The sequence below is a fragment of the Pangasianodon hypophthalmus genome, chromosome 2 (genome assembly GCF_027358585.1).
Source record: "Pangasianodon hypophthalmus isolate fPanHyp1 chromosome 2, fPanHyp1.pri, whole genome shotgun sequence".
Lineage (NCBI taxonomy): Eukaryota > Metazoa > Chordata > Actinopteri > Siluriformes > Pangasiidae > Pangasianodon > Pangasianodon hypophthalmus.
The window spans coordinates 17,464,821-17,491,177 of record NC_069711.1 but is presented as its reverse complement, the minus strand read 5'-3'; the positions used below and the strand labels follow the sequence as shown (position 1 = coordinate 17,491,177).

Below are 26,357 nucleotides of genomic sequence, written 5' to 3'. Positions count from 1 at the left end.
TAATAACAAGCACTGTTAATAAAACTCACAAAAGTTAGTGTGATAATTTTTAATCTTAAAAAGCATTAAGATTTTCCTTCTCTGGAACCAAGAGGCACAAAGCTGTTCCAGCATGACAATGCCCCTGTGCACAAAGCGAGTTCCATGAAGTCAGGGTTTGCCAAGGTTGGAGTGGAAGAACTCGAGTGGTCTGCACAGAGCCCCTCAACACCAATGGGATGAACTGGACACCCAACATCATGCATAATGCTCTTGTGGCTGAATGGACAAATCCCCACAGCCATGCTCCAAAATCTAGTGGAAAGCCTTCCCAGAAGAGTGGAGGATTGTCCTGTGTATCTGTTTCTGTTCTGTGTATTTATTGTCCTGCACTCATTTCACACTGTTGTGTATTGAACCTTATGTAGTCTTGCGTACTGTTTTGTGTTGCACCATGGTCTTGGAGAAATGACATTTCGTTCCAATGTAAACAAGCTATGTAGAGTAATAACAGTAAAAACCCACTTGACTTGACTTGGCTTAACTTGGAGGTTATTATAACAGCAAAGCGGGGACTAAATCTGGAATGGGATGTTCAGCAAGCACATATGGGTGTGCTAGTCAGGTGTCCACATACTTTTGGCTTCTTGTATTCAGTTAAGATTCTTACAGTGCTAATCTATTAAAACCTTGTTTTGTCTTGTATTAATAACTTTTGTTTATAACTTGTGTTTATTTGTATCTCAACCAATGACACTTCCAAAATAATAATAAAAAAAAAGACGAAATGAAAATGGTAGATAATACCATTTTCACATAAACAGCACAGGGGCAGCACAGAGGTCAATTATTTTCCAGCTTCTTTATTAACTGACTACATGGATCAATACATGTTTGAGACGTTCAAGTTGCCTTTCTGTTGTGTTACTTTCTTAAAAACAACTTGTCTAGGTTGCATATGTAATTCTGCTTTCTCCCAGCATATACTGGTAAAGATGGTCTACCAGTTTGTCCAGCTCAGCCTGTGGTTTAGCAGCTGGGTGTTGGCCAGACCAAGCTGGATTATTCAGCAGGAGGATGGAGGGAGAGGAGGAGACACAGAGGCTGTTCACTTCCTCCTTATAAACAGTGCTCATGAAGGTGGGGCTTTTACACCTCTCCAGCTTCTCCATCCACATCCAGCAGTCACTCAGTTCATCAACAACACAGGCAAGTTATATTCTCCATTGCTCACACATTTCTGCTCAGTAGCACTGCTCAGCTCAGGGATCTGTACTGTCTCAGTTTAGCAGTAAACTCAGGGGAAGGTAACTGGCCTACTCTTTAGTGGTTTTGCACTAAAGCAAACGCATTAAAGCTTTTGTAGCTGAAGTAATTGCGTCCTTCTTTTCGTCGCTGTCTTTTTTAACCTGTTCAGTAAAAATGTAATAACGGCGAAATTTGCTTGAATTCACTTTTCGGATTTCTGTGTATAAATTCATAAGCATCGTGCGATTTATAATTCTGAAATTATTTTTTTATGTATATTCAAACCTACGCTCTCTCTCTCTCTCTCTCTCTCTCTTTTTTTTAATACTTTCTTTTCCTGCACTATACACATGAGGGTGTAGCCCATGTCACCCGTCCAGTGATTATTATGATTCCTTTATGAACTGATTCATGATTCGATTCTTTCGAGCAAACGTGTTTAGTACTGAACTCTGCGTAATTTGATTCATTTGATTCATTTGATTCATGAGGAAAACGGTGTCAAGAAAGCCTCTGTTTTGTATGGCAAGTGTATTTTTGTGTCTGTCTGCAACATGCATTGTTCACTGAATCACTGAAGTCCATGTGCAAATTCAGTGAAGGACATTGTATTGTTACATTATTTCTATAACAGCCTGGTTTATGTCTAAGAAGTAATCCATTCGTGTACTAAAAGGTAGACTAGTCAGTATACCATTTCAAATTCCCAATCCAGTTTAGATGCTAAGATAAGATAAGATAAGATAAGATAAGATAAGATAAGATAATCTTTTATTCGTCCCCCAATGGGGAAATTTGCATTGTTACAGCAGCAAGAGATAGGAGACATAATACTTATAATAGTAATTATATACAATCTGACTATAAAAAGATAGAAAAGCTGTCAGGATAAAGATATAAAAATATATATAATATATATCTTTAAAAAAGTATAAAAATATAAAAGAGACACACCAAGAATGCACAAAAAACAATAGTATTAAGAACACTATATAATAATATTGTTTATTGCATTTAGTGTTGTACACATGAAACAACAGCATAGTGACAAGATAGTGACACTAAAATCGTAGGGGGAAAATGATCATTTTTATGTGTTAATTTTCAAGATTCACAAAATGGTTGTACAATAGAAACTAGGTTTTCTCTCCCTGCTTTTTCTCTATTTTCTCTATTGACTTCCAAATGAGTCACTGGCCACAGACATCCAGCCCTGAAGTATAACTCACTTCACTATTTTCTGATTCTTCTCCTTCTAACACATTCATTTACATAAACCAAACTGATATATTGTGTTTATGCAAAAGCAGACATGAGATCTGATCAGAAGTTCCCACTATTCAAGTTTCCATCATTGAGCAGTTAATAACTTCAGTTCGATGCAATAGACTTTAAGGTAAAACTATAATGAATTCAGAAATGACTCTCAAATGATGCTCATACTCATAATTTGCTCATAAGCTCATAAGTACTTTTTGACTATATAGTATACAGATATGACAGAGAAATTATTTATAATTGCTCTATGCGGTGTCACTCAGATGAGGGTTGGTTTCCCTTTTGAGTCTGGGTCCTCTCAAGGTTTCTTCCTCATGTAATCTCATGGAGTCTTTCCTTGCCACCGTTGCCTCTGGCTTGCTCCTTAGGGATACATTTATAAATTTAAAATGTATATATTTCTGTAAAATTGCTTTGTGATAATGTCCATTGTTAAAAGAGCTATACAAATCAAACTGAATTGAAGCCATTTTGTACTAACTACCGCAGGAACAAACCATTTCTCTGGACCCTATATCAACATTGAAAGATGTGTTCAAACTCCACCCATATAATAGTAGCCAGAAAAAGTGTTCATCAAGTGTTGCGTTGCAACTATCATTTATGACATGTTGTTTGATGACATAAAATAATAATTATATAATTGCTCATAATAGACTGTACTTATATATAATTATCAGACATGTCATACAGTCATGGTTGAACAGTTTATCTACCTTAAATAATATACAGTATATTTAATAAATACCTTAGTTCACCAAGCATGGCTAATGTAAGTTATTTATTAGTTATTTAACTCCTTAAACTAACATCACCCATCCACAGGTCCAGACTTGCAGTCACTTTCATAACTACATACCTACATACCTTTCCTATTTGTTATAGACCAATCTCCAACCTCTGCTCTAAGCCAAAATGATGGAGAAGTGGTGGCCGTGCAACTTAAACATTTCTCACTGAAAATAACCTTTAAGAACCCTTTCAGTCTGAAGTTTGTGCAGAACTGAATCTGATGCTTGTTGATACCGGTTCACTAAACATTCTTCATCTCCTTGAACTCATGGCAGCTTTTGATAATATAAAACATGATACAGTATTTTTCCAATAGTGTGCCATCTTAGAAAACATAAATCAGGACTTCCCCAAGGCTCAGTTCTTGGTCCACACTTTTTTATCGTACACATGCTACCTATTGGACAGATCATCTGTAATCATGGTCATAGCATTCACTGATATGTTGATTACATTCAGTTATTTGCAAATTCCACTGCAGTTCCTAACATTAAGTCTCCCACTATTCCAGCAATACAGGTTTTGACAATAGGCCCAGATTGCAAATATTCAGCCTGACTGATTCCTCTGGTGACATCGAGACCGCGTCTGTTCAGGTTCCTAATAATCTGTGCAGGCTGTTATGTATCTTGATGTTCTTCTAGACTTTTGAGACTCACATTACATTTCCCATCAATCTTCCTTTTTTCTACCTTTGTAACATTGCCTGTCTTCACCCTTTCTTAAATATGAGATACTAAAACGTTATCTCATGCTATTATTAGCTCACATGGTGATTATTGTAATGCTATCTTTATTGGTCTACCAGCTCAGACTCTGTACAAACATCAGTACATTGAAAACTCAGCTGCTGCCATCCCATCTCATACCCTCAGACTGCTTACATTACGCCACTCCAGGCTTTCCTCACTTCTGGTCATCCAGTTTTATAATGACTTTTTCGATTTACTTAATATTATTCTTGTTTTGATGCTGAGAAAATTAGGCAAACATTCTCAGCTGCTTCCTGAGTGTGCAATTATCTGTGTTTAACTGATCAGGTGCAAATGCATGTTTGTCACAGATAATCACATCCCCAGTGGATGTGACCCTTTGGGATTCACACCATCATGCACTCATCTGATTACATCTGAATGATCATGTGTTCTATGAAAATAGGAGTTTTTGTGAGTCTGTAATCAATTTTACGTGAAACAGTAATGTGTGTTCATATTTAGAGAGATCATGGTGGTCCACAAGGAGTTCCAGACTGCAGGGAAACAGCCAGGCCTGCAGGTATGGAGGGTAGAAAAGATGGACCTGGTGCCAGTACCCAAGCAGCTCTATGGCAACTTCTACGTTGGAGATGCCTACATCCTTCTCTACACCACTCCTGCTCCATCCTACGCCATCCACATCTGGCTTGGTGAGACTCTCTGTCTTAGTCTGTCTGCCCACATATCTAATATATATCTATCCATCACGTTGTTTGTCTGTCTGTCCAATTATACACTTACTGTCCACCTGCACATTCATGCAGTTATCTAATCAGACAATCATGTGGCAGCAGCACAATGTATAAAATCAGGCAAATACAGGTCAAGAGCTTCAGTTAATGTTCACATCAAACATCAAGAGTGGGGAAGAATGTGATCTCAGTGACGTTAACCATGACATGGTTGTTGGTGCCAGATGGGCTGGTTTGAGTATTGAGTATTAAACTGCTGATCTCCTGGGAATTTGACACACAACAGTGTCTAGAGATTACACAGAATGGTATGAAAAACAAAAAACGTTGAGTGAGTGACAATTCTGTGGGTGGAAACACTTTGTTGATAAGAGAGTTCAGAGGAAAATGACCAGATGGGTTTGAGTTGCCAGGAAGGCTATAGTAACTCATATAATCACTCTTTACAAATGTGGTGATCATAAAAGCAGCTCAGCATGCACAAAACATTGAACCTTGAGGTGGATGGGCTACAGCAGCAGAAGACCTCATTGGGTCCCACTTCTGACAGCCAAGAACAGGAATCTGAGGCTATTTTGGCTGACAGGAGTGGGACCTGATGTGGTCTTCTACTGTTGTGGCCCATCCACCTCAAGGTCTGATGTGTTGTGCATGCTGAGATGCTTTTCTGCTCACCACGGTTGTAAAGAGTGATTATTTGAGTTACTATAGACTTCCTGTCAGCTCAAACCAGTCTGGTTATTCTCCTCTAATCTCTCTCATCAACAAGATGTTTAAACCTGCAGACCCTCCACTCACAGGATGTTTTTTGCTTTTCACACCATTCTGTGTAAACTCTAGAGACTGTTGTGTGTCAAAATCCCAGGAGATCAGCAGTTTTTGAAATACTCAAACCAGCCCATCTGGCACCAGCAACCATGCCACGGTTAAAGTAACAGAGATCACATTTTTCCGCATTCTGATGTTTGATGTGAACATTAACTGAAACTCTTGACCTGTATCTGCATGATTTTATACATTGTGCTGCTGCCACATGATTGGATAACTGCATAAATGAGCAGGTGTATAGGTGTTCCTATTAAAGTGGACAGTGAGTGTATATACAGTGCCAGTCAAAGGTTTTTGAATACCTGGGGTTTCTAATGTTTCATTACAGTTTAAGCACTATTACTGCCACAGACCAAACAAAATCATACAGCATAGCAGTTAAATAAGGAAAGCTAAATCTTATTAACTGCTCACTCTCAGTTTCTCAAGGGACTGTAAATGACTGTTTTATTAAAGGCACTTGAAGGGTGAACCATTAAGCCTTTGGATAAAAGGTAGTGCTAGCATTAATTGTAAAACATAAAGATGTACTGTGCAACAATTACCTAAGTAAAATAAAGATATTGGCTTAGATCAAGATTGTTGCAAAGACTTACAACATTTTTCAATTTATAAAGCATTTAATAATAAACATTTCCTGATTTCACTTACACCTATTACTTGGTGTGTGTGTGTGTGTGTGTGTGTGTGTGTGTGTGTATATATATATATATATATATATATATATATATATATATATATATATATATATATATATATATATACATACATATAGTACTTTGCAAAAGTCTTAAAGAAATGCTGTAGAGCAAACATGCCTTCAAAAATAATGAAATTAAATGTTTCTACATTAAAGAAATACTATAAAGAGCAGTAAACAGTAATAAATGAAACAAAGACAATATTTGGTGTGACGATCCTTCGCTTTAAAAAAAAAAGTAGTAGTCTCAGGTACATTTTGTGCAGTTTTATAAGGAAATTAGCTGTAAGTTTTACTGAGCTTCTTGCAGAACCAGCCACAGTTCTTCTGGAGACTTTGACTGTTGCACTTGCTTCTTATTTTTGCAGCAAAACCCAGAAGCCTTCATTATGTTTTTTGTCTGAAATGTCGTCTCTTATGTAATATGCTGCTTTCTTTACTGATATACAAACATTTTTCTGTAACATTTAATTTTGTACTGGAAAACTAATGTTTGGAATTCTAAAATGTTTTTGTACTGAGTCAGTAATGTAAAAGTAAAAAAATATAAAATAAAAATCTATAACAAAGTTTGTACTAAAAAAAAGAAGGGTGCCTAAGATTTTTGCACAGTACTGTATATATATATATATATATATATATATATATATATATATATATATATATATATATATATATATATATATATATATGGGATTGTGTCATGTCTGCTTAGGGAATGAGTGTTCCCAGGATGAGAGTGGAGCTGCAGCAATCTTTGCTACCCAACTGGATGACTTCTTGGGTGGAAGTCCGGTTCAGTTCCGTGAGGTCCAGAACAACGAGTCCCTCACCTTCCTTGGCTACTTCAAGTCCGGTGTTAAGTATAAGGTGGCATATTCTGTTTATAGCATAGAAACTGAAATTGAAATGTACCAACATCCTCAAAGCATCATATGTTTCTTCTGAAATAGGTATTAGATTAAAGATGTGTGTTTGTTCTTTTGTAAATTAATAATGCAGTCTTTGCTGTTTTTATTAACCCCTCAAAACTTAGACCTCTTAAACGTACATTACTCATTCTCATAATGACAAAATGTTTTATTAGTGCTATTGATTAAATCATAGTTAGTTAATAATATGCTTAAAGATGAATAATGTGGGATGTTAAAGGGTTAAAGCCTTGATTTGTCAGTGACATTCTAGTCTAAGCTGAAATATTAATACAAAGGTGTTGGCCAAGCCTGAGCTTACTCTAACATCCTCATTCCAGACGTCTGTATCAGAGCAGAGATACTCCTCCGTTGTTCCTTTGTTGCTAAGAGTAAAGTTGGAATACAATATTGTCAACTCTTGGCAACTGTTTCCATGGTGATTTTACAGTTATGAATCATGAGACTACACATCTGCTTTTAATTTCTCTAAATTCCAATAGTGGCAAGACAGGAGGTCTGGTCTAGTAAACACATGCACTTCACCCACTGGAAAATGTGTGTGTGTGGGTATTTTCCCTCCGTGCTGAATACTTTAGAGCACAGTGTTCGTGGGTCTCCTGTGTGAACACAGCACACAAACAGTGAAAAGAAGTGTGTTGTGAATAGAAAGCAAAACACTTTAATGGAATAACAAACAGCCAATTCCACAGTGCTGATTCACACCTACAGTAATGAAGCAACAGTTACAGTACTAAACATCTGTATTGTTGATTCACACATACACTGATGAAACACTGAAAGAGCTGAATTAAAGCTATAGTCAGCGAGTTCATCCGGAAAAATCCTTTTACCGTTCCTTCCAAAACCACACCCTAAAACATGCCTAGGCTACATGCTGTTTAAATGCTAATGCAGTTGGGTGAGCTTTCTAAATTAACCTGCAACATGATTGACAGATATGTAAAGACAACTCCTCTTTATACTTCCCTTGTTGAATTAACATGTACATGTTGTGTAAAATGTAATGTACGGAATATGTTGAAACTGATTTACCAGTTGAATAACAGACACAGTGTTTAGAGAACTTGTTTGGAAGAGAATATATGCAGAGTACAAAGATCAGAGCTGAATTGATTAGGAATTTTTCATGCAGCAGTTTTTATCAGCTCCAAGTTTTCAGTGATGTCTCTTTGCTTCTCCTCCCTCACACACGCAGCAAGGTGGTGTGGCCTCTGGCTTTCATCACGTAGTGACCAACGACATGGATGTGAAGCGATTACTCCACGTTAAAGGGCGGAGGGTGATCCGTGCCACTGAGGTTCCTCTGTCATGGACCAGCTTCAACCGCGGAGACTGTTTCATCATCGACCTGGGCAAGGTCAGGTATCACAAAGCAGCATACAGGAGCTTGTGGTGCAATTATCCTTACCACTGTTGAGTTTCTGTTGTGTGTCATATCCTTTGTCTATGCAACCAAATAATATAATTAACACTAAAAAAAATCTAACAATTAATAATAATCGATTATTACACTGGAATTAATTACTTGTATTGTGCCATCCAGTGTCTTCTAAGCATGCAAAAACTGAAGCCTTCGTTCCAAATGATAAAATTAATTCTAATATGTATTGGTTATCAAAAAAAAAAAACCTAAATGAAAGTGTTGTTTTGGTCACTGTTGTGGTGCAGAGAAGAGTTTCTAGAAAAGAGAATCATAATGTTGCTCTATTGTAGCCTATTCGGTTGCTAGCAAATCTAGCAAATAGCAACTGAGTAGGCTGCAGTTGACTAATTAACAGTTTGTACATGCTTCACAGGGATTATTTTACACTTTTTTTCATCCACAGTAAATTACGGGTAATACACACCAAGAATAACACTATTTGACATGTTTTTGTGTTATCATTTCAGGACATCTATCAGTGGTGTGGCAGTGAGTGTAACCGATTTGAACGTCTGAAAGCATCTCAGGTGGCCATGGACATCCGTGATAACGAGCGTAATGGTCGTGCCAAGCTGCAGATGGTTGAGGAGAACACGGAGCCGGAGGCCATTACTAACGTAAGGGTCGCTGAGGGGAGAAACGGAGAAACCAGTACACAAATGCTGTTCAAGAGCTTTTTGTTTAATCATTTTCCAAGAGAATTGGACATGAAAGTAAATTATTACAGAAATAGTCTAGTAGATATTTTATTTTACTCTTACACCACACGTAGCCAAAGAACCAAGACCTGCACGGTGTGTGACTATTGTGACTATTATATACAGTATTATATTAAGTGGAATAATATTATCCAAATCACTTCTAATGTACAATTTCATGCCTCATTCCTGTACCATAATACTAAAATATGCACTGCTGATGAAAGTGATAATGGCTTAAGCTCTGTGACAGCCACCATATAAGCAGGTTTATTTGAGATACTGAACAACTCAACATGGTTTGAGGAGAATGTGTAATGATTTGGGAATGCAGTTTAGGCATCTATAATCTTCTCTCAACAATTACTACATTATCCTTGTAGATCCAGTGCAAAAGTGCAGTAGAAAAAACATATCCTGACTGATTGTCGACATTCGGAGTGAGGGGGAAATTGTGTGTATTTCCTTTTTAGCCAAACTGTTTTTTAATCAGTCACAACACTAATAATTATATTTTTATGAAATTGAGATTCTAAGCCTGAACATAAAGCTTTAAAGACTGTACCACTCATTCTTTATACAAGCTGTTGAACTTGGGTGAGTTTAACTGCAGGAAACACTTAGTCATTGAGCTACCGGAAATGTTTGCTTCATGTGTTGCATATTTTTAGGTTCTTGGACCTAAACCCGACATCCCGCCAGGAAGTGCCGATGATGAGGCTGTTGACAGAGCCAACAAAAAGGGCACTCTTTACATGGTAAACCAATAGTTATGGTTTTGTGTGTGTGTCTATGTTTGTGTCTGTATGTATGTAAACAGAAACAAATAAGAAATAAATATGATTTAAATGACATTTATAATTATTAAATGCATAATGAAAGTGAAAGCATAAAAGCATTAAACACTAATGTATTTTTATAATAATAATAATAATAATAATAATAATTATAATTATTTGTGATTTCAGTTTGCAGTCATTTAACAAGACTGGCAGATATAATGTTAATCATGTTTGTGTGTGTGTGTGTTAGGTTTCTGATGCTGCAGGCTCCATGAAGGCCTCTCTGGTGGCTCAGAGTAGCCCATTCAAACAGGAGATGCTTTCTCCCAATGAATGCTACATCCTTGACAATGGAGTTGATGGCAAAATCTTCTTGTGGAAAGGTAAGCCTTGTGATCTAGTGCTGTCTTATCAGTTACATACTCCAGAAATGACTTAGCCATATAAAAGTTAGAAACGCTCACCTAAAATCTTGATGTGGAGTTTACTTCAGTGGTGTGAATCCTTAACAGACTTAAATCAGGTGAATCAGGTGAAGATTTAACAGACTTAACAGACTTAAATCAGGGAAGACCTTAGTAGTTAACCGATAGTTGAATGAAAAGTAGATAATATTAGTTTATAACAGAAGAACATTCATGTCTACTGTTCATCGCAGCCTGAAAAATTGACTTGTTTATTTTTCTAGCATTAGCATATGAGACGCAGTTCATTTTCATTGCTTAGGTGTGATAAGAACTGGAATTGAATCAAAGTGTGCATGAGCATCATCGAGGACTGAACTGAACTTAAACTGAATTTACTGAAGTCTAAGGCTAAATTGGATTATTCATTTCTGGCCCACTTGTCTTCTTTTGCCCGTCAGGTCCGAAATCTAATGAAGCTGAACGTAAGGCGGCCATGAATGCCTCAGAGCAATTTATCAAAGACCATAACTACCCTAAAAACACCCAGGTAAAAATCCAATCAGAGCGCCTCACAATTCAAATCTGTCAACATCTAGCAGAAGTCTAGCTGTCAACATCTGTTGATCGTTTGTGATTAGATCCAGGTGTTGCCTGCTGGCGGGGAGACCACCATGTTTAAACAGTTCTTCAGCAACTGGAAGGATAAGGATCAGACCACGGGCCCAGGGAAGGCCTACACTATTGGGAAGATTGCCAGAGTGGAGCAGATCCCCTTTGACGCATCCAGCCTGCACTCCAACAAAGCCATGGCTGCTCAACATGGCATGGTGGACGATGGCTCGGGCAAGCTGCAGGTAAGTCAGAACACAAACCTTCTACATACAAATATATTTGCACCTTGTTTGCAGATATGATTTTAAAGTGGAATTTTGAGTATGAGAATCTCATAATGAGAATAAGAATATTTTGAATATGAGATTCTGATGAGTTAAGGGATTCTGTCTCTACATGTATGAAGAGCCTCACATGATTCAACTCAGCTTTCCAATAGCCAAGTGTAAAACCAATCCTAACCATAGGTTATGAGTACTCAATCTACAACTAGTTTTGTATAGAATTTGCACTACCATTAGAGTCACAGAGTCACAGTGTATCCAGGAACAAGGGCCATAAGCAGGAATACAGTACACCCTGGATGTGATGCAGGGCACCATGCACACATATTTACATCTAGGTGCAGTTTAGAGTAGCCAATATTATTGAGAGCTCTTGAACAGTAGGTTTTCAGTCATACAGTTCAAGTGAAGGTAACTGGAGTTGTGTTCTAAACTTGTCATCATTCTGAACTGATGACGTACTGTCACTTCACAGCACTGCAGATTTCAGCGTTCTACTTCATTTAACACCTGAGTCAATGTGTCAGCTTATTAGCCAGGTCTTCATGAGCTAAACTTGTTCAAAGAAAGAAAACACAAATCACTGCAGGGTTGTCACTCATTCAGTATCATTCAGTGATGTAACAGATTCATTATCAGTGGTTTTAGGCAAGATTTTGTAATCTTGGGTTACCTTTACAGGTGTGGCGTGTTGAAGGTGGGGAAATGGTTCCTGTGGACCCCTCCACCTATGGTCACTTCTATGGAGGAGACTGCTATCTGATCCTCTATAGCTACAAACAGGGAGGCAGAGAGCAGCATATCATCTACACCTGGTGAGACAGTCCAGCCTTAAGCCTCAATACTAACTGACTTTCTCAGTAACTGACTGCAACATTGATTGGTATTGATAAATGGATATTGATTGATTGCTCTAGGCAGGGGCTGAAGTGCACGCAGGATGAGTTGGGCGCTTCTGCCTTTTTAACAGTCAAATTAGATGACTCCATGGGAGGATCTCCTGTGCAGGTCAGACTCGTCTCAACAGTATTGATAATATTCATTCTGTGGTTCATATTCCCAATCATAAGGACACCAGAAATTCAATGTCTCCTCAGTAGTTTAAGGCAGTGTTTCTTTTTTATTCTCTCTTTTCTCTCAGTTTATGAATCAAGTGTGTTAGATGATTGCAAACAGTTTTGGATTTGCTATATTAAATTTTCTGAAGCTCTTTGAACAGGGTTAGTTGGACATGGAGAGCTTATGGGATAATGTGCTTTACAGGTGCTTTACAGGTGCTGTTGGCTATCAGCAGTTTCTGGATTTTCTGTCCCTCTACCTGAGAGAAACTTTTTTTAAATTACTTCAAGGTCTGCTGTCCCTACTAGATAGCAGATGTGGCCTAAAAACATATTTGCCATTTGTTTAGATGTCTTTGTGTGTGGGTTCAAAGAATTTTTAAACACTGTCAGTAATCAGGAAATGGTGATTGCTTTAGTAGTCTTTCAAATGTTTAGTTAATGGAGGTTGCATTAAAAGAGCAACATTCCTGCAGCTTATATGACCATATGTGACCCAAACATCAAAGCTGGAAGAAAAAGAAACCTGCTGAACACAATAATTAATAGCTGGAAACATGCATATTCAAACAGATCCACATTTATGAGCAAAAATTATTTTTGCTTGTTTAATATATCAGTTTCAGATGAATACATGATCCTTAATCTCTAATCTCCAGCTCTACTGTGTGATCTTCTTCGCAGGTGCGTGTCACTCAAGGCCAGGAACCGCCGCATTTGATGAGCCTGTTTAAGGGCAAACCAATGCTCATCTTCTTGGGTGGGACTTCACGAAAAGGCGGGCAGAGCAGTACAGGAAGTACACGTCTCTTCCATGTCCGCCAGAGCTCCACCCGTGCTACACGCACTGTTGAGGTCAGCCACACCCATTACTGGCTTGTAGCCAGTCACATCATAGTGCTAGAAATGAATCATTTCTGTATTTTTTATGTCAGGTATTGCATACTACGCACTTATTGTTAATATAGTACATTCTGTCCCCCTGGATTATGATAAATAAATGGGTCCATCTGCAGCACTCTGTTTACCCAATCAGATGAGAGTAGAGATGGTCCATTGAGTACATCATCTGTGCAGTAAAAATGTTATTCTCCTGTTATTATATGATGACGCTACTCACTTTTGCATAATTAATTAATTAAATAATAATAATTAAATAATAATAATAATAATAATAATAATAATAATAATAATAATAATAATAATAATAATAAAATAATTATGATTCTTGTTATGATACTTTCTTTAGCCAGGTAGTGCTATTAAGATTGAGCTAGATAGCTAGCCAAGTGGATGGCTGATACACAGCAAGATTAATGACATTAAGACTTATCCATGTCTATACACTATTCTAACATCATTTTAAGCTTTAAGCACTAAAACATCATTTTAGTATAGCAATAACTAAAAAGGTGGACTAGCAAGCATGGTACAGTGGTGCAGTGGCTCAGTGGGTAGCATTGCTGCTCCAGGGTCCTGGGAGCTTGTGTGTAGCTCTCCCCATGTCTGCATGGGTTTCCTCCCTCTGTCCAAAAACATGCAGGTGAGCTATGTTAAATTGCCCATAGGTGTGAATGTGTGTGTGAATGTGTGTGTGAATGGTACCCTGCGTTGGACTAGTGTCCCATCGGGGTGAATTGTCCTGCCTTGTGCCCAACATTACCAGATTTGCTCTAGATCCACTGTGACCCTGTTCAGGATAAAGTGGTTACTGATGATGAATGAATGAAATAGCAATCAGCATATCAGATCATTTACTGCCCCAATACAGTCAGTATTGTTAACTTGATTTCCATAACAATGCCTGTAAACAAATGCATAGAATTGGAATAGAAATGCAATGCAATGGGTTAGCATGCAGAATTTGTAAACACGTACTGTACCATTACTTCAATTTACACACTACATTACCAAGCCAAAAGCCTTGTAGAGTTTTTGACTGAAAGGCATTTTGCAATCACAATGTGTAGCAATAGGACCACAATATGCTGTTCATATCTTGTGACCCCATAGGGTGAACATCTGAATACACTAGGCCTTTCATGGCCTTCGTGTTTTCTAAGTACTGTGGTATTTCAAGTTGAAGGATGTAGTTTCAGATGCAACACTGTGTTGCAACCTTTGAGTGCAATCTGTTAAACCTCACTGAATCTCTATCTGAGATAGAACCCTAGCATAAAAAGGTGTCTTCTCTCCTCCCAGGTGGAGCCCTCCGCCGCAAATCTGAACACCAATGATGTGTTTGTGCTGAAGTGTCCAAACTCCATGTATCTGTGGAGAGGAGTCGGGGCCACGGATGAGGAGCTGGCTGCTGCCAAATATGTTTGCAGCTTCCTGGGTGGCAGCGTTACTGAAGTGGCTGAGGGGAAGGAACCAGGTGATCATTCACCAAATAGCACATTTTTTTAAAATAAAAATTTCTCTATAAATAAGATATATAGATTGGCTGATAAAATTGGCCTGTGTTGAGGTTTCCTTGGTTGTTAAAATGTTTCTCTCTCTCTCTCTCTCTCTCTCAGCGGGGTTCTGGTCTGCTCTTGGTGGAAAGAAGGACTATCAGACCTCCAGCAGTCTGCAGAAGACAGTTAAACCACCTCGCCTGTTCGGCTGCTCCAACAAAACCGGCCGTCTCATAGTGAGTTCGCAGAGCAGGAGTCAGTGGATGTCGTAATTTAACAATTAACACTCTCAGTTAACTTCATTGACCTAGTCATTTACCTAGTAGGATATCAGTTACAAGTTATTTTAATGCAGTGACTCAGATTGGTACAAGAATAGTAATAAGCAAAAATGAGTAAAAGAAGTTAAGTTAAACACTTAATACATACATCTTCTCTCTCTCTCTCTCTCTCTCTCTCTCTCTCTTTCACACACACACACACACACTTTCTTTCCTGTCCTGTTCCTAGGCAGAGGAAGTGCCAGGAGACTTCACTCAGGCTGATTTGGCCACCGATGATGTCATGCTTCTGGATACCTGGCACCAGGTACTATCAAATCTCTACTCGTCTATCTCGGTTACGGCTCCCATTACCCCACTTGCTGTATTAATAACACAGTCTACTGGGTCTAAATATGCAGGAAGTGAATGTTCTGTCTTTTTTCTCTCTCCTCAGATCTTTCTCTGGATTGGTAATGAGGCCAACGAAGTGGAGAGGAGCGGAGCAGATAAAATAGGTACTGCTGATACTACACAGAGTTGTCATATCCCATCAGATACCATACCGCCATCCAACACTGCTGAACGTGTGAGAGACTCAAAGGTTTTTGGGTAGAGAGATGTGCACAGTCTGTTGTAAATAAACCTCTTTGGCTGAGTTTTTGGGATGACAACTAGATTTCTATTTGATGGTCCATGTGCTCTAGCAGGAACGTGTCTAACAATATTTTTTCAGCGATAGATGGGGCAGGATTGTGTAGTTATAATTTTTTTCTGGGAACAGTGGAGAGAAAAATATATTTCCTTGTTGCCAATTTCCACTTGCTAGCTGAGTCTCTCCTATTGCATGACTGCTACCAGTTGTGAGTCTGAAGGCTAATGCATGCTTTTTCCCAGGCACATGAAGCCAGAAGCCTCATCTTCTTGAACTGCAGCTCAAGTAACCTCCTAGGAGGGTAGCACTAAGTGCCTTATTCAGTAGACAGATGCCAGCAATTAGCAAACATTGCTGTGATTGAAAAGGAAGGCCATCCTTTTCACCCAGAGAGCATGGAATCATAAGGATTTGAACTTGCAAGCCTCTGGTTATATGGCGGATGTTGTATTAATCAAGAGCACTGCAACATACTTGTGTCAGTATTTAATAGAGAATATTATGGTGTACAGTATCAGAAACCAGATAAGCATGTCTATTTCAGGTTACTGAAAAACATGATGCCATCTGAAATAAGTGTGTTATGATTTAGTCTTGGAGTTTGCATCTGTTACCTCTATGTTTCCCTGATATGCTAGCAACATTAGCCTAACTATCACTGTAACATGAGGTTATTAAAGGATAACAGTGAAATGTAGCCGAGTAAGATAAACATAATATTTTTCTTGTATTTGTTTCTTCAGCTAAAGACTATGTGAACTCCGACCCCTCTGGTCGTCGTGGCACTCCCATCAGCATCATAAAGCAAGGCTTTGAGCCACCCACTTTCACTGGCTGGTTCCAGGCCTGGGATGGTAAAATGTGGGACAAAGACCCTCTGGAACGTATCCGTGCCGGTTTCTGAACACACTCATACACACGCAGTTTGCATGGCTTTCCAAATACACGCAAGCGCTGCTGTCTGCCATAAGACAAGTCTGCTATCTGAGAAAGCTATAGATTAACAACAAAAACTATGTTATGCACTAGTCACTATATACACTGTCATGTCATTTTTTCGTTAAATATATGCTTTTGGCTTATTTTTTAAATGCGGAAAGTTTTAAACATACAGTTAAAATATATATATATATATATATATATATATATATATATATATATATATATATTGGCTAAATCTATGCTGAAACTAAAAGTAAGAACATAACCAATGTGTTCTGTATTTAAATATGGACTTCATGGGCATTCAAATTGAAATATTTAAAAATTAAATCTTCAAAAATTGTCAAAATAACATCTCAAAATGTTAATTTACATCTACCAATAATTTTCTACAAATGCAGAATAATGTGAACACATTTCTGATATTGAAATATGCTGGTTCATAATAAAATGTGCATCTTGAAACAATGGCTAATGTCATTCTTTAGTGGTTAAAGTGCCTTAACTGCCTCAACTGCCTTAACCGTGCCTTCACTGGGCTGTATAATCAAGGTATCTTTGTACTGCTCTATGGTGATCCTTTCATATATTTGGGGGAAAAAAATACATTTCAGAGTGCTACTAGTAGGCAATAAGACAATTATATGCTCTATGTGGCCAAAAGTAGGTGGACACCTGACCATCATACCCACATGTGGTTCTTCCCCAAACTGTTGCCACAAACTAAGAGGCCCAAACCTGTTCCAACATGACAGTGCCCCTGTGCACAAAGCGAGGTCCATGAAGACATGGTTTACCAAGGCTAGAGGGTAGACCTCGAGTAGTCTACACAGAGCCCTGAACTCAACCCCACTGAACACCTTTGGGATGAACTGGAATGCCAACTGTGCGCCAGGCCTCCTCACCCAACGTCAGTGCCTGACTTCACTAATGCTCTTGTGGCTGAATGAGCAGCTTTTCAACCATGCAAAATGTGAAATCACGGCACTGTTCTTACTGACATACCTGAAAGAATTGCTTTGAGTAGCCACAACTGAACACAAGCCAGATTTGAAGCAGATTGAGGAAAACAAGGAGGTCCAGAAGTCCCACAGAGTCAAAATCAGGTACATGTCAGGTAGAAAATATGGTTTAAACTCATAAAAACTGTCTTGTCATCATAATCATTGTAAATCGCTATTGCTGTAGTAGTGGTAGTTGTAGTAGTGTGCACACGTTGTGATGTGGTGCTTTTTCCGGCTCCGCACGTCTGACTGATTGGCCACCTTATAGAATCTCTAAGTCGAGGCTACAATCTCTTTTCATGTAATAGCAATTATACATCATGGCTGTGTTTGATTATTTTATACTGAGAAACAGCATGCTCTAAAATTCTGTAGGGTTTTTATTATTATTATTATTATTATTATTATTATTATCTAGTGTAGCATAGTGTCTATTATCACTGTGCTTCAGTGCTTCCATGAACAAGGCAGTGACTGAGTCCTTAACTGCTCCACAATCAAACCCACACAATCAATAATAATATAATAAAAATCTAATTGCATTAGAAAACATGTCAAACCATTAGCATTTATTATAAAGAAACATAACACAAGCACATCATTTCTGTGACATCTCCACATTCTAGAATTACAAAAAGTGTACAACTGTACATGTCAAACCAAGTGCCATTTATTTTAAAGAAGGATACTACAATCACACTTATCGAGTGAAATATTTCCTAAAAAAATAGATTGTTATGTTTAAAAATATAAAAATAATAGATATATTGTTCAAAATGAGAGAAAAAATATTTGGACACTTAAGCCTATTCTGGTTGTCACACTTGGTCCATAGTTAATGTAATGAACTACAGCATGCGATTACTATGCTTGGGGCACATGTATGAAATTAAGGTGAAGGTAACTGACTACATACATCCACTATAAATTACCTTGAGACCATCTGGTTAAAAGTAATTGTAAAATATTGCTTAGAAGAGTAAGTAAATATTGAGAAAAGATCTAGCATCAGAAGGCCACACTAATCGTCAGATCAACAAATAAACTAAATCTTCATTCCTCCACAGTTAGATATATTTAAAAAACTTAAAAGATGAAGGCCTGAATGAAAAGAGACAATGTACAGGCATTATTGTGAGTAAAATCAAGAAAAACAGGTGAGAAACAGCAGCAAGGATTGGTTCAGATATCAGTGAGAATTACCAGACACAACTCAATGCACAAACTGTTCGAAACAGGATCAGTGAGCATAGTTACAGAGGGAGAGTAATGCAGCGGAAACCATTTATCAGCCTCAAGAATAAGAAAGCAAGGGTGAAATTAGAAAAAGAACATGTACAGAAAGACAACAGTTTCTGGAGAACTGTCTTATTTTCAGATGAATCCAAATTTAACTTGGGTGGATTTGATATAAGTAGAGTGTTTGTTTGGGAAAAAGTCAGGAAAAGATTTCCAAACTGCAAACTGTGATCTTTAATGAAGCCAGTATTGAGTGTTAAAATACTTTTTTTTGCCTAATTTTGTAAAGTATATCTATTATTTTTTTATATTTTTAAACATAACAATCTATTTTTTTTAAATATATTTTAAATATTTCACTTGATAAGTGTGATTGTAGTATCTTTCTTTAAAATAAATGGCACTTGGTTTGACATGTTGTTTTCTAATACAGTGGAATTTGTACAGTTGTTGGTTTGGCTGAAGTCCAAACACTTTTTGTAATTCTAGAACGTTGATGTGGAGACGTCACAGTCATGGCTACTGTAACATCATTCTGAAATGATGACATGGAATAAATCTGGACCTGGTTTCAGTACAGAAACGCAAAGCAAGCGAACACACGCTGCATCTCAGTCTGCTGAATACTGCATCTTACTCTGCTGAACATTGTGCTACTCACCTGCGTTTCACCTGTAGAACTATTTTGCGCTATCACGTTGTTGGGTAAGTAAAAAGATTACTTAAAAATATTTATTTGCGCCCCAGAAGAAATGCAGCTTCTGAAACATGTGTCAGTTAACTGATGAAAATCAGTGCACAAATAGACAATTTATTAGTATTAATTACTTTTCCAGTGTTTTGAGGCCATTTCTCCTCTTTTTCTTTTCATTTTAGTCAGATGCGGATTTTTACAGAAGAGCATTGGGGTCATTTAGGCTCCTGAAAATTTTATATAAAACCTTGTGACAGAAATCAACTCAAATACTGTGTTATTTGACATACAGACTAATACATTCAGTGTTCCCACCATTCACAGCCCGTCTCCCGGTCAGCTGACATCACCAGGCTGAACACCGAGAGCTTTTAAAGAATAAACTGCAGAAGTCACTTAACGCTACCCAGAACCTAAAGGCCTAACATGAACAATTAACAATTACTAATGAGATAGGAATTTAGGTTATTAATTATGCTCAGTAGTTTATATAACAAGGTCTTAATAAAGCGTTTATTGTGTATTATCGCAACTAACTAATGAGTTATATTCACATGACAAATCTCAGTTAGATGCTAGAACTGATTTTACAATGTTGACATGAAATAAAAATGAATCTTTTTTTTTTTTTTTAGTAGGGACCGTGAAGGAAGAAATCACACTCGACTGTACAAAGTCTTACAAACTCACACTGTACTGTGTTTTACCTGTACATTTATTTATCTTGCCATCACATTTTTGGGTAAGTACAAAAGATTGTTTTGCCAGTTAAAGAAAAGCAGTGCATGTCCACAGAGCCGTTTCTGAACATTTGGGGGCTCGAAGCGACTCCTAACTCAGGGGCCCCAACCCACACCAATGATATTATTTTATGTGCACGAATGAACAGAATTAATACTTCACTATCTTGGATAAGGGAATGTGTCACTTCCTGTTTTCTGGAAGTGTTTAAAAATTATCTACAGAAAGTATTATATGTATAGTGTGATGTATAGAAGTAGTCTGGATAGATAGCTGTGATTTTACGATCAGTAGTCGTTGTTTTTTTGCTGTGAAAAAACATTTGGACTCAGGGCCCACTATTATTGATTAGTGTTATTGTTTTTTTTGCATTGTTGTTGTTTCTGTAGATTTATGAGCTGCTGTTTTAAACTTTGTAGCCAGCGATAGGTGAATTTTTACAGTTATTACATGCTGGAAAAATATGAGACAGCACAGTTAGAGGATATCTTAGGAAACTATGTGGTACAGATTTTTAAGAATAATTCAGTTACACATACAACAGCAGCTATAATATCTGTGTGTGATATCATCCTCAAAATGCACTCTTCAGTTTATAAAACCCTCTCATACCGTCAGTTTAAACCAGACATATTTTAGCATTTAAAACATATTAGCATAAAGTATAATTAAGTAGAATTAATAGAAACCTGAGTAATCTTATGCCTCTCTGATTTATCAAACACCAAATGAACCTGCAGAAGAACTGAGAGACAAACATGAGCCGCAAGCAAGAAGACTGCTACTTCTTCTTTAACTCCACATGCACCAAGGTTGTGAAGCTTTTATTATTATTATTATTATTATTATTATTATTATTATTATTATTTACCAATATTAAAACTCTCTTGACTGAATGTTGAATTGTTGCCTCTGTTGAAATGCTTCTGCCTTGTGACACTTAGGGAAAGTTTTGACACGTTCTTGTTTCCTCTGAAAGGGGGATCGTTGCCCTTTCCGGCACTGTGAAGCTGCCAAGGGCAGCAAGACAGTGTGCAAATTCTGGCTGCAGAGCCGCTGCTTAAACAAGGCATGCAGATTTCGGCACATGGACATCAAGGTGAGCTCGATGCAGCTGCAAGCTACTCCACCGTTATTGGAAGAAAAAAACAGTAATAACTCTTAGAAAAAACAGTGCTGCACATAGACTCTACCTTTCCTTGTCACTGGGGTGCTACAATCCAGGGTATAATCCAGACAAGGACTGTACAATATATTAACAAAACATTTTCCAAAAGTGGAATTCATTTTTCAGTCTTTAAGGCAGTCAGGTATTATCTCACTAACAACACACTTTACTGTCACACAGAAAAACCGCAGAGAAGTTCAGTGCTACTGGGAAAAGCAGCCAGGCGGTTGCCGAAAGCAGGACTGCACCTTTAAACACCAGAAGCCACGGACCATCAGACGGCTTCCTGTTCTCCAGGCCAAAAGTAAAACTCCAAGTGAAGATTAGCTGAATCTCAATGTTTCTCTTACACAGAGATGAATTTTTAATCAAAGCCCCAACATATATAAACAATTCTGAGTTTTTATATGTGAGCAGCTTCAGCTACACTGCTACACAGCTACTGCTACACTCAAACAGTTGATCAGTGTCAAGCAAGTAAAGAATTCCATCAGCAGCATTTGAATGTCTCGTGCCGGCCTGCATGGCCGAAAATCATAGACAACAAAGGCTCCTCATTTGCAGTTATTCCCACAATGACGATGACATGCCACATTTTGGAATTCTTCTATGTCGAAAGCAAACCTGCAATCCTTCCCCAGACTAGCCCAGGATCAGTCCTGAGTATTTGGGCCAAATGTGAAAACACCTTTAGTAATCTGCAGCACATTCTCAATATTGCATTTGTGGTCTGCTTTACAGAATCTCTAGCTTCTGAGAAATGGAATGAAAATCTATCACCTTCTGATGTGACACCTGGCCAGAAGAAGAAACACTCAGGGAGCTTCTGCTCGGCTGATGCTGAGCGACTCCACTGCAAATGTGTTAAGGTGAAACATTGAGCTCTGCTACATTTTTAAAATAGATGCCCCTGTTTTCCTGATTCCTGATATAATCACCTTAAGAGAGCATACGACCACAAACAATTAAAGCTGAACTGATAGTCTTAGGGTGAGATATGTAACATTTAATTTACAGAAGGAAGAGGAAATCATTCTGGCCCTAGTTACACAAAGGGCTTTATGTGTGGGGTTTTAAAAAGTGTCTTTTCCATTCATTCAAGATATATTTTAGAATAGTTTTATATAGAATTACACTGTCTCAAAGCCACTTTCAGAGCATCAACTAAGGCTATATTCAAGATCGCCAACAGACATTGTCACAGCTTTACAGAAATCCAGATATAGATTTAGATCTCTATTAAACAAGAAGTTGGCACTTAGATGGAAAAACTCTGTGACAACATGAGAAAGAAACCATGAGAGGGACGAGACTCAAAAAAGAAACCCATCCTTTTCAGTGTGACAGCAGATTGTAAATCATTACTCTATCATTTGCCTGGAAATGTGGATATTCTGCTCTACTCTCTGTGTACGTTTCTAGATAAAAGATTGACACTAAAAGTACAAACTGTGTATCCTTGAGGGTATCACTGCAGCGACAAGGGCTGTACAATATATTAACATTTTCCAAAAGTGATTTCAATGTTCACTTCAATCACATATTATCTCACTAACAACACACTTTACTGTGTCACACAGAAAAACCAGCCAGACCAATGCAGAAAACAGGACTGCAACTTTAAGCCTGAGAAGTCCATCAGACAGCATATTGTTGTCCCAGCCAAAGGTAAAGTTTAAGTGAAGCTTAGCTAAATCTCAATGTTTCTTAATGTGCTACATGTCCTGAATAATATTCATGTACATGTGTTTGTAGTTCAGCTTTCTCTTGTGGGAAAGGAAATGTCTGGTGCCTCTCTGAGCAGTTGCCTCTGGTAATTTCTCATGATGCACTGAAACGTTTGTTAGATCTAATGTATCTCTTGCGCAGACGATGAGATCGACGTCGTTATCAAAGCCCTTGAGGAGCTTAAGCTGGAGGACAGTGTGAACACCCATTTAAGAACAGCTGGTAAGTTGGCAAATATATATAAAAATCACTTGCGTTATCTTGGAATATTTATTCCATTCCCTAATATATAAATAAACAGTGCTTGTCAGATTTTAATGGTTCCACCTCGATAGAAAGACAAAGCAGTGGAACTGGCTCTGAGAAGGAAACCATTTAAACCTTCACAAAGCCTGCAGCCTTTTAGGCCAGTTTCCCACATGAGTTTTTTCTAGACCCAGGTCTGTTTTCTCTGAGAGTTCATATTATTTGATGGAGTGTGAGAGCTGTTTCCAGAGAACTGATTCCTGGTCCTCTAGAAAATGGTGGTCTGGGACTTCATGTTTCACAAATCTCATCCACGTTTCAAAAGCAATTCTTCTGTATTAAAGCAAACCTACCATCCTTCCCCCAGACAAGCTCAGAATCAGTCCTAGGTGTGGAGTCAAGTATTTGCACCAAGTGTGAAAACTGCAATGCATTCTCAATATTTTATCTATTTTTATTGCATTTCTGCCCTTCTTACAGGGTCTCCTGCTTCTGAGAACTTCAATGAAAGTTTATCAGTAAAACAGACACCTTGTAATGTGAGACCTGGCAGGAAGAGAAAGACTGCATGGAGCGTCTGCTCGAATGATGAACCACCCTGCAAGCGTGCTAAGGTGAGGCATTGGGCCCAACAAAAGAAGACATGTGCATTACTATTAGTTAATTAAATTCACTGCTAACAAGCATCCAGTTAAAAGTTTTCCATCTGTTCCTTCATAATCATAAATCTGATGTTAATCCAGAACATTACTAAATATTACCTAACTATATTTTGTGTGTGTGCGAACCAGTGACTCTATATATGGTGCAAAGTGAAGCCAAATTGTTTCTCTTCCTCTCTAGTTTCACCATCTATAACCCAGGAAAAGCAACATCCCCATTTTCCTGATTCCTGGACCATCTGCCTTAAGACGAATGAATACAAATAAAACTGCATTCTCATATATTCTGGAAGTTTCTATGATTTGTTCCTGCAGGCAAATGACATCTCACACTGGGAGGACAGCTGTCTTGATGAATTCTATTAGGAAGTGTTTATTAATGAAGCTAAATGGTCATGTGATTATGCCTTTGCACTGAGACTCCTTTATGACTCCTATATTATACATTGTGTGAGCATTAAATTGCTAGAAATCAGCTGAAGAAAAAAGAAGTAAGCTTCATCTGGTCAAAACAATCAGAGACTTCTCTATTCAAGTTTTCTAAATTACTCTCAGTCATAAAGTGAACATTTTTTCCTGGGTCAGACGTGATCTCTGACAAAAATAAAAGTTTGGATACACTAGTGGGAAGGTTTGTGTTAAGAGTGGGGAAAAAGACCACTGTCTCAGTCCAAACATCAGATAATAAAAACTTTCTCAATTGTGTTTAATCTGTAAGGAGAAACATATCATGAAAACTAATCTAAACTAAACTAATTTGGCATACGATGTGAAATCATAATCACAATGCAAAAATGTTAAGGCAGGAAAAACGTTAAAACCTAATCAGGAATAGAAAACACGGTCAGAAAATAATGATAAAAAAATAAAAACAATATAAATACGGCAAGGGTCAAAGCAGTGAGATACAGTGGATATAAAAGGTCTACACACCCCTGTCAAAATTGCAGGGTTTTGGGAAATAAAAAATGAAACTAAGATAAATCAGTTCAGATCTGTTTCCACCTTTAATGTGATATAGCAACCAACAAAAATCAAGTGAAAAGCAAATAGAAAGGTTTTAGGTGGAACAAAAGAAAAAAAAAATCACATCACGTCCGGCCAACAACCTAACCACCGTTTTTTGTACTAAACTCCATCACATCACATCCGGCCAACAATCTAACCACCCACTTTTATACTAAACTCCACCACATCACGTCCGGCCAACAACCTAACCACCCACTTTTATACTAAACTCCACCACATCACGTCCGGCCAACAACCTAACCACCGGTTTTTAAACTAAACTCCACCACATCACATCCGGCCAACAGCCTAACCACCCACTTTTACACTAAACTCCACCACATCACATCCGGCCAACAACCTAACCACTCACTTTTATACTAAACTCCACCACATCAGATCCGGCCAACAACCTAACCACCGGTTTTTATATTAACTCCATCACATCACGTCCAGCCAACAACCTAACCACCCACTTTTATACTACACTCCATCACATCACATCCGGCCAACAACCTAACCACCCACTTTTATACTAAACTCCACCACATCACGTCCGGCCAACAACCTAACCACCCGCTTTTATATTAAACTCCACCACATCACATCCGGCCAACAACCTAACCACTCACTTTTATACTAAACTCCACCACATCACGTCCGGCCAACAACCTAACCACCCACTTTTATACTACACTCCATCACATCACATCCGGCCAACAACCTAACCACCCGCTTTTATACTAAACTCCACCACATCACGTCCGGCCAACAACCTAACCACCCGCTTTTATACTAAACTCCATCACATCACGTCCGGCCAACAACCTAACCACCCGCTTTTATACTACACTCCTTCACATCACGTCCGGCCAACAACCTAACCACCCGCTTTTATACTAAACTCCATCACATCACGTCCGGCCAACAACCTAACCACCCGCTTTTATACTAAACTCCATCACATCACGTCCGGCCAACAACCTAACCACCCGCTTTTATACTACACTCCATCACATCACGTCCGGCCAACAACCTAACCACCCACTTTTATACTAAACTCCATCACATCACGTCCGGCCAACAACCTAACCACCCACTTTTATACTACACTCCATTCCTCCCTATTGACAGTGTGCT

At 38.1% G+C, this 26,357-nt stretch overlaps 1 protein-coding gene across 1 annotated transcript; it reads left to right on the top strand.

Moving 5' to 3' along the window:
- Positions 1-1,039: 1,039 nt before the first annotated feature.
- Positions 1,040-22,442, top strand: scinla (scinderin like a). Its single transcript, XM_026917713.3, has 21 exons — positions 1,040-1,188; positions 4,515-4,702; positions 6,988-7,142; positions 8,403-8,564; positions 9,098-9,247; positions 10,000-10,086; positions 10,361-10,493; positions 10,976-11,064; positions 11,156-11,371; positions 12,095-12,228; positions 12,331-12,421; positions 13,156-13,326; positions 14,674-14,848; positions 14,991-15,106; positions 15,381-15,458; positions 15,588-15,648; positions 16,529-17,844; positions 19,460-21,217; positions 21,385-21,504; positions 21,754-21,877; positions 22,315-22,442. The coding sequence occupies exons 2-17, from the start codon at positions 4,522-4,524 to the stop codon at positions 16,687-16,689; spliced, it is 2,160 nt and encodes a 719-aa protein (XP_026773514.3). The 5' UTR covers positions 1,040-1,188; positions 4,515-4,521; the 3' UTR covers positions 16,690-17,844; positions 19,460-21,217; positions 21,385-21,504; positions 21,754-21,877; positions 22,315-22,442.
- The last annotated feature ends 3,915 nt before the right edge of the window (positions 22,443-26,357 follow it).

Excerpts from the sequence above, each read along its gene's own strand:
- scinla (XM_026917713.3), top strand. The coding sequence starts at position 4,522 with ATGGTGGTCCACAAGGAGTTCCAGACTGCAGGGAAACAGCCAGGCCTG. Across the intron at positions 4,703-6,987 it reads CGCCATCCACATCTGGCTTG|GGAATGAGTGTTCCCAGGAT; the intron begins GTGAGACTCTCT and ends ATGTCTGCTTAG. Across the intron at positions 14,849-14,990 it reads GGCTGAGGGGAAGGAACCAG|CGGGGTTCTGGTCTGCTCTT; the intron begins GTGATCATTCAC and ends TCTCTCTCTCAG.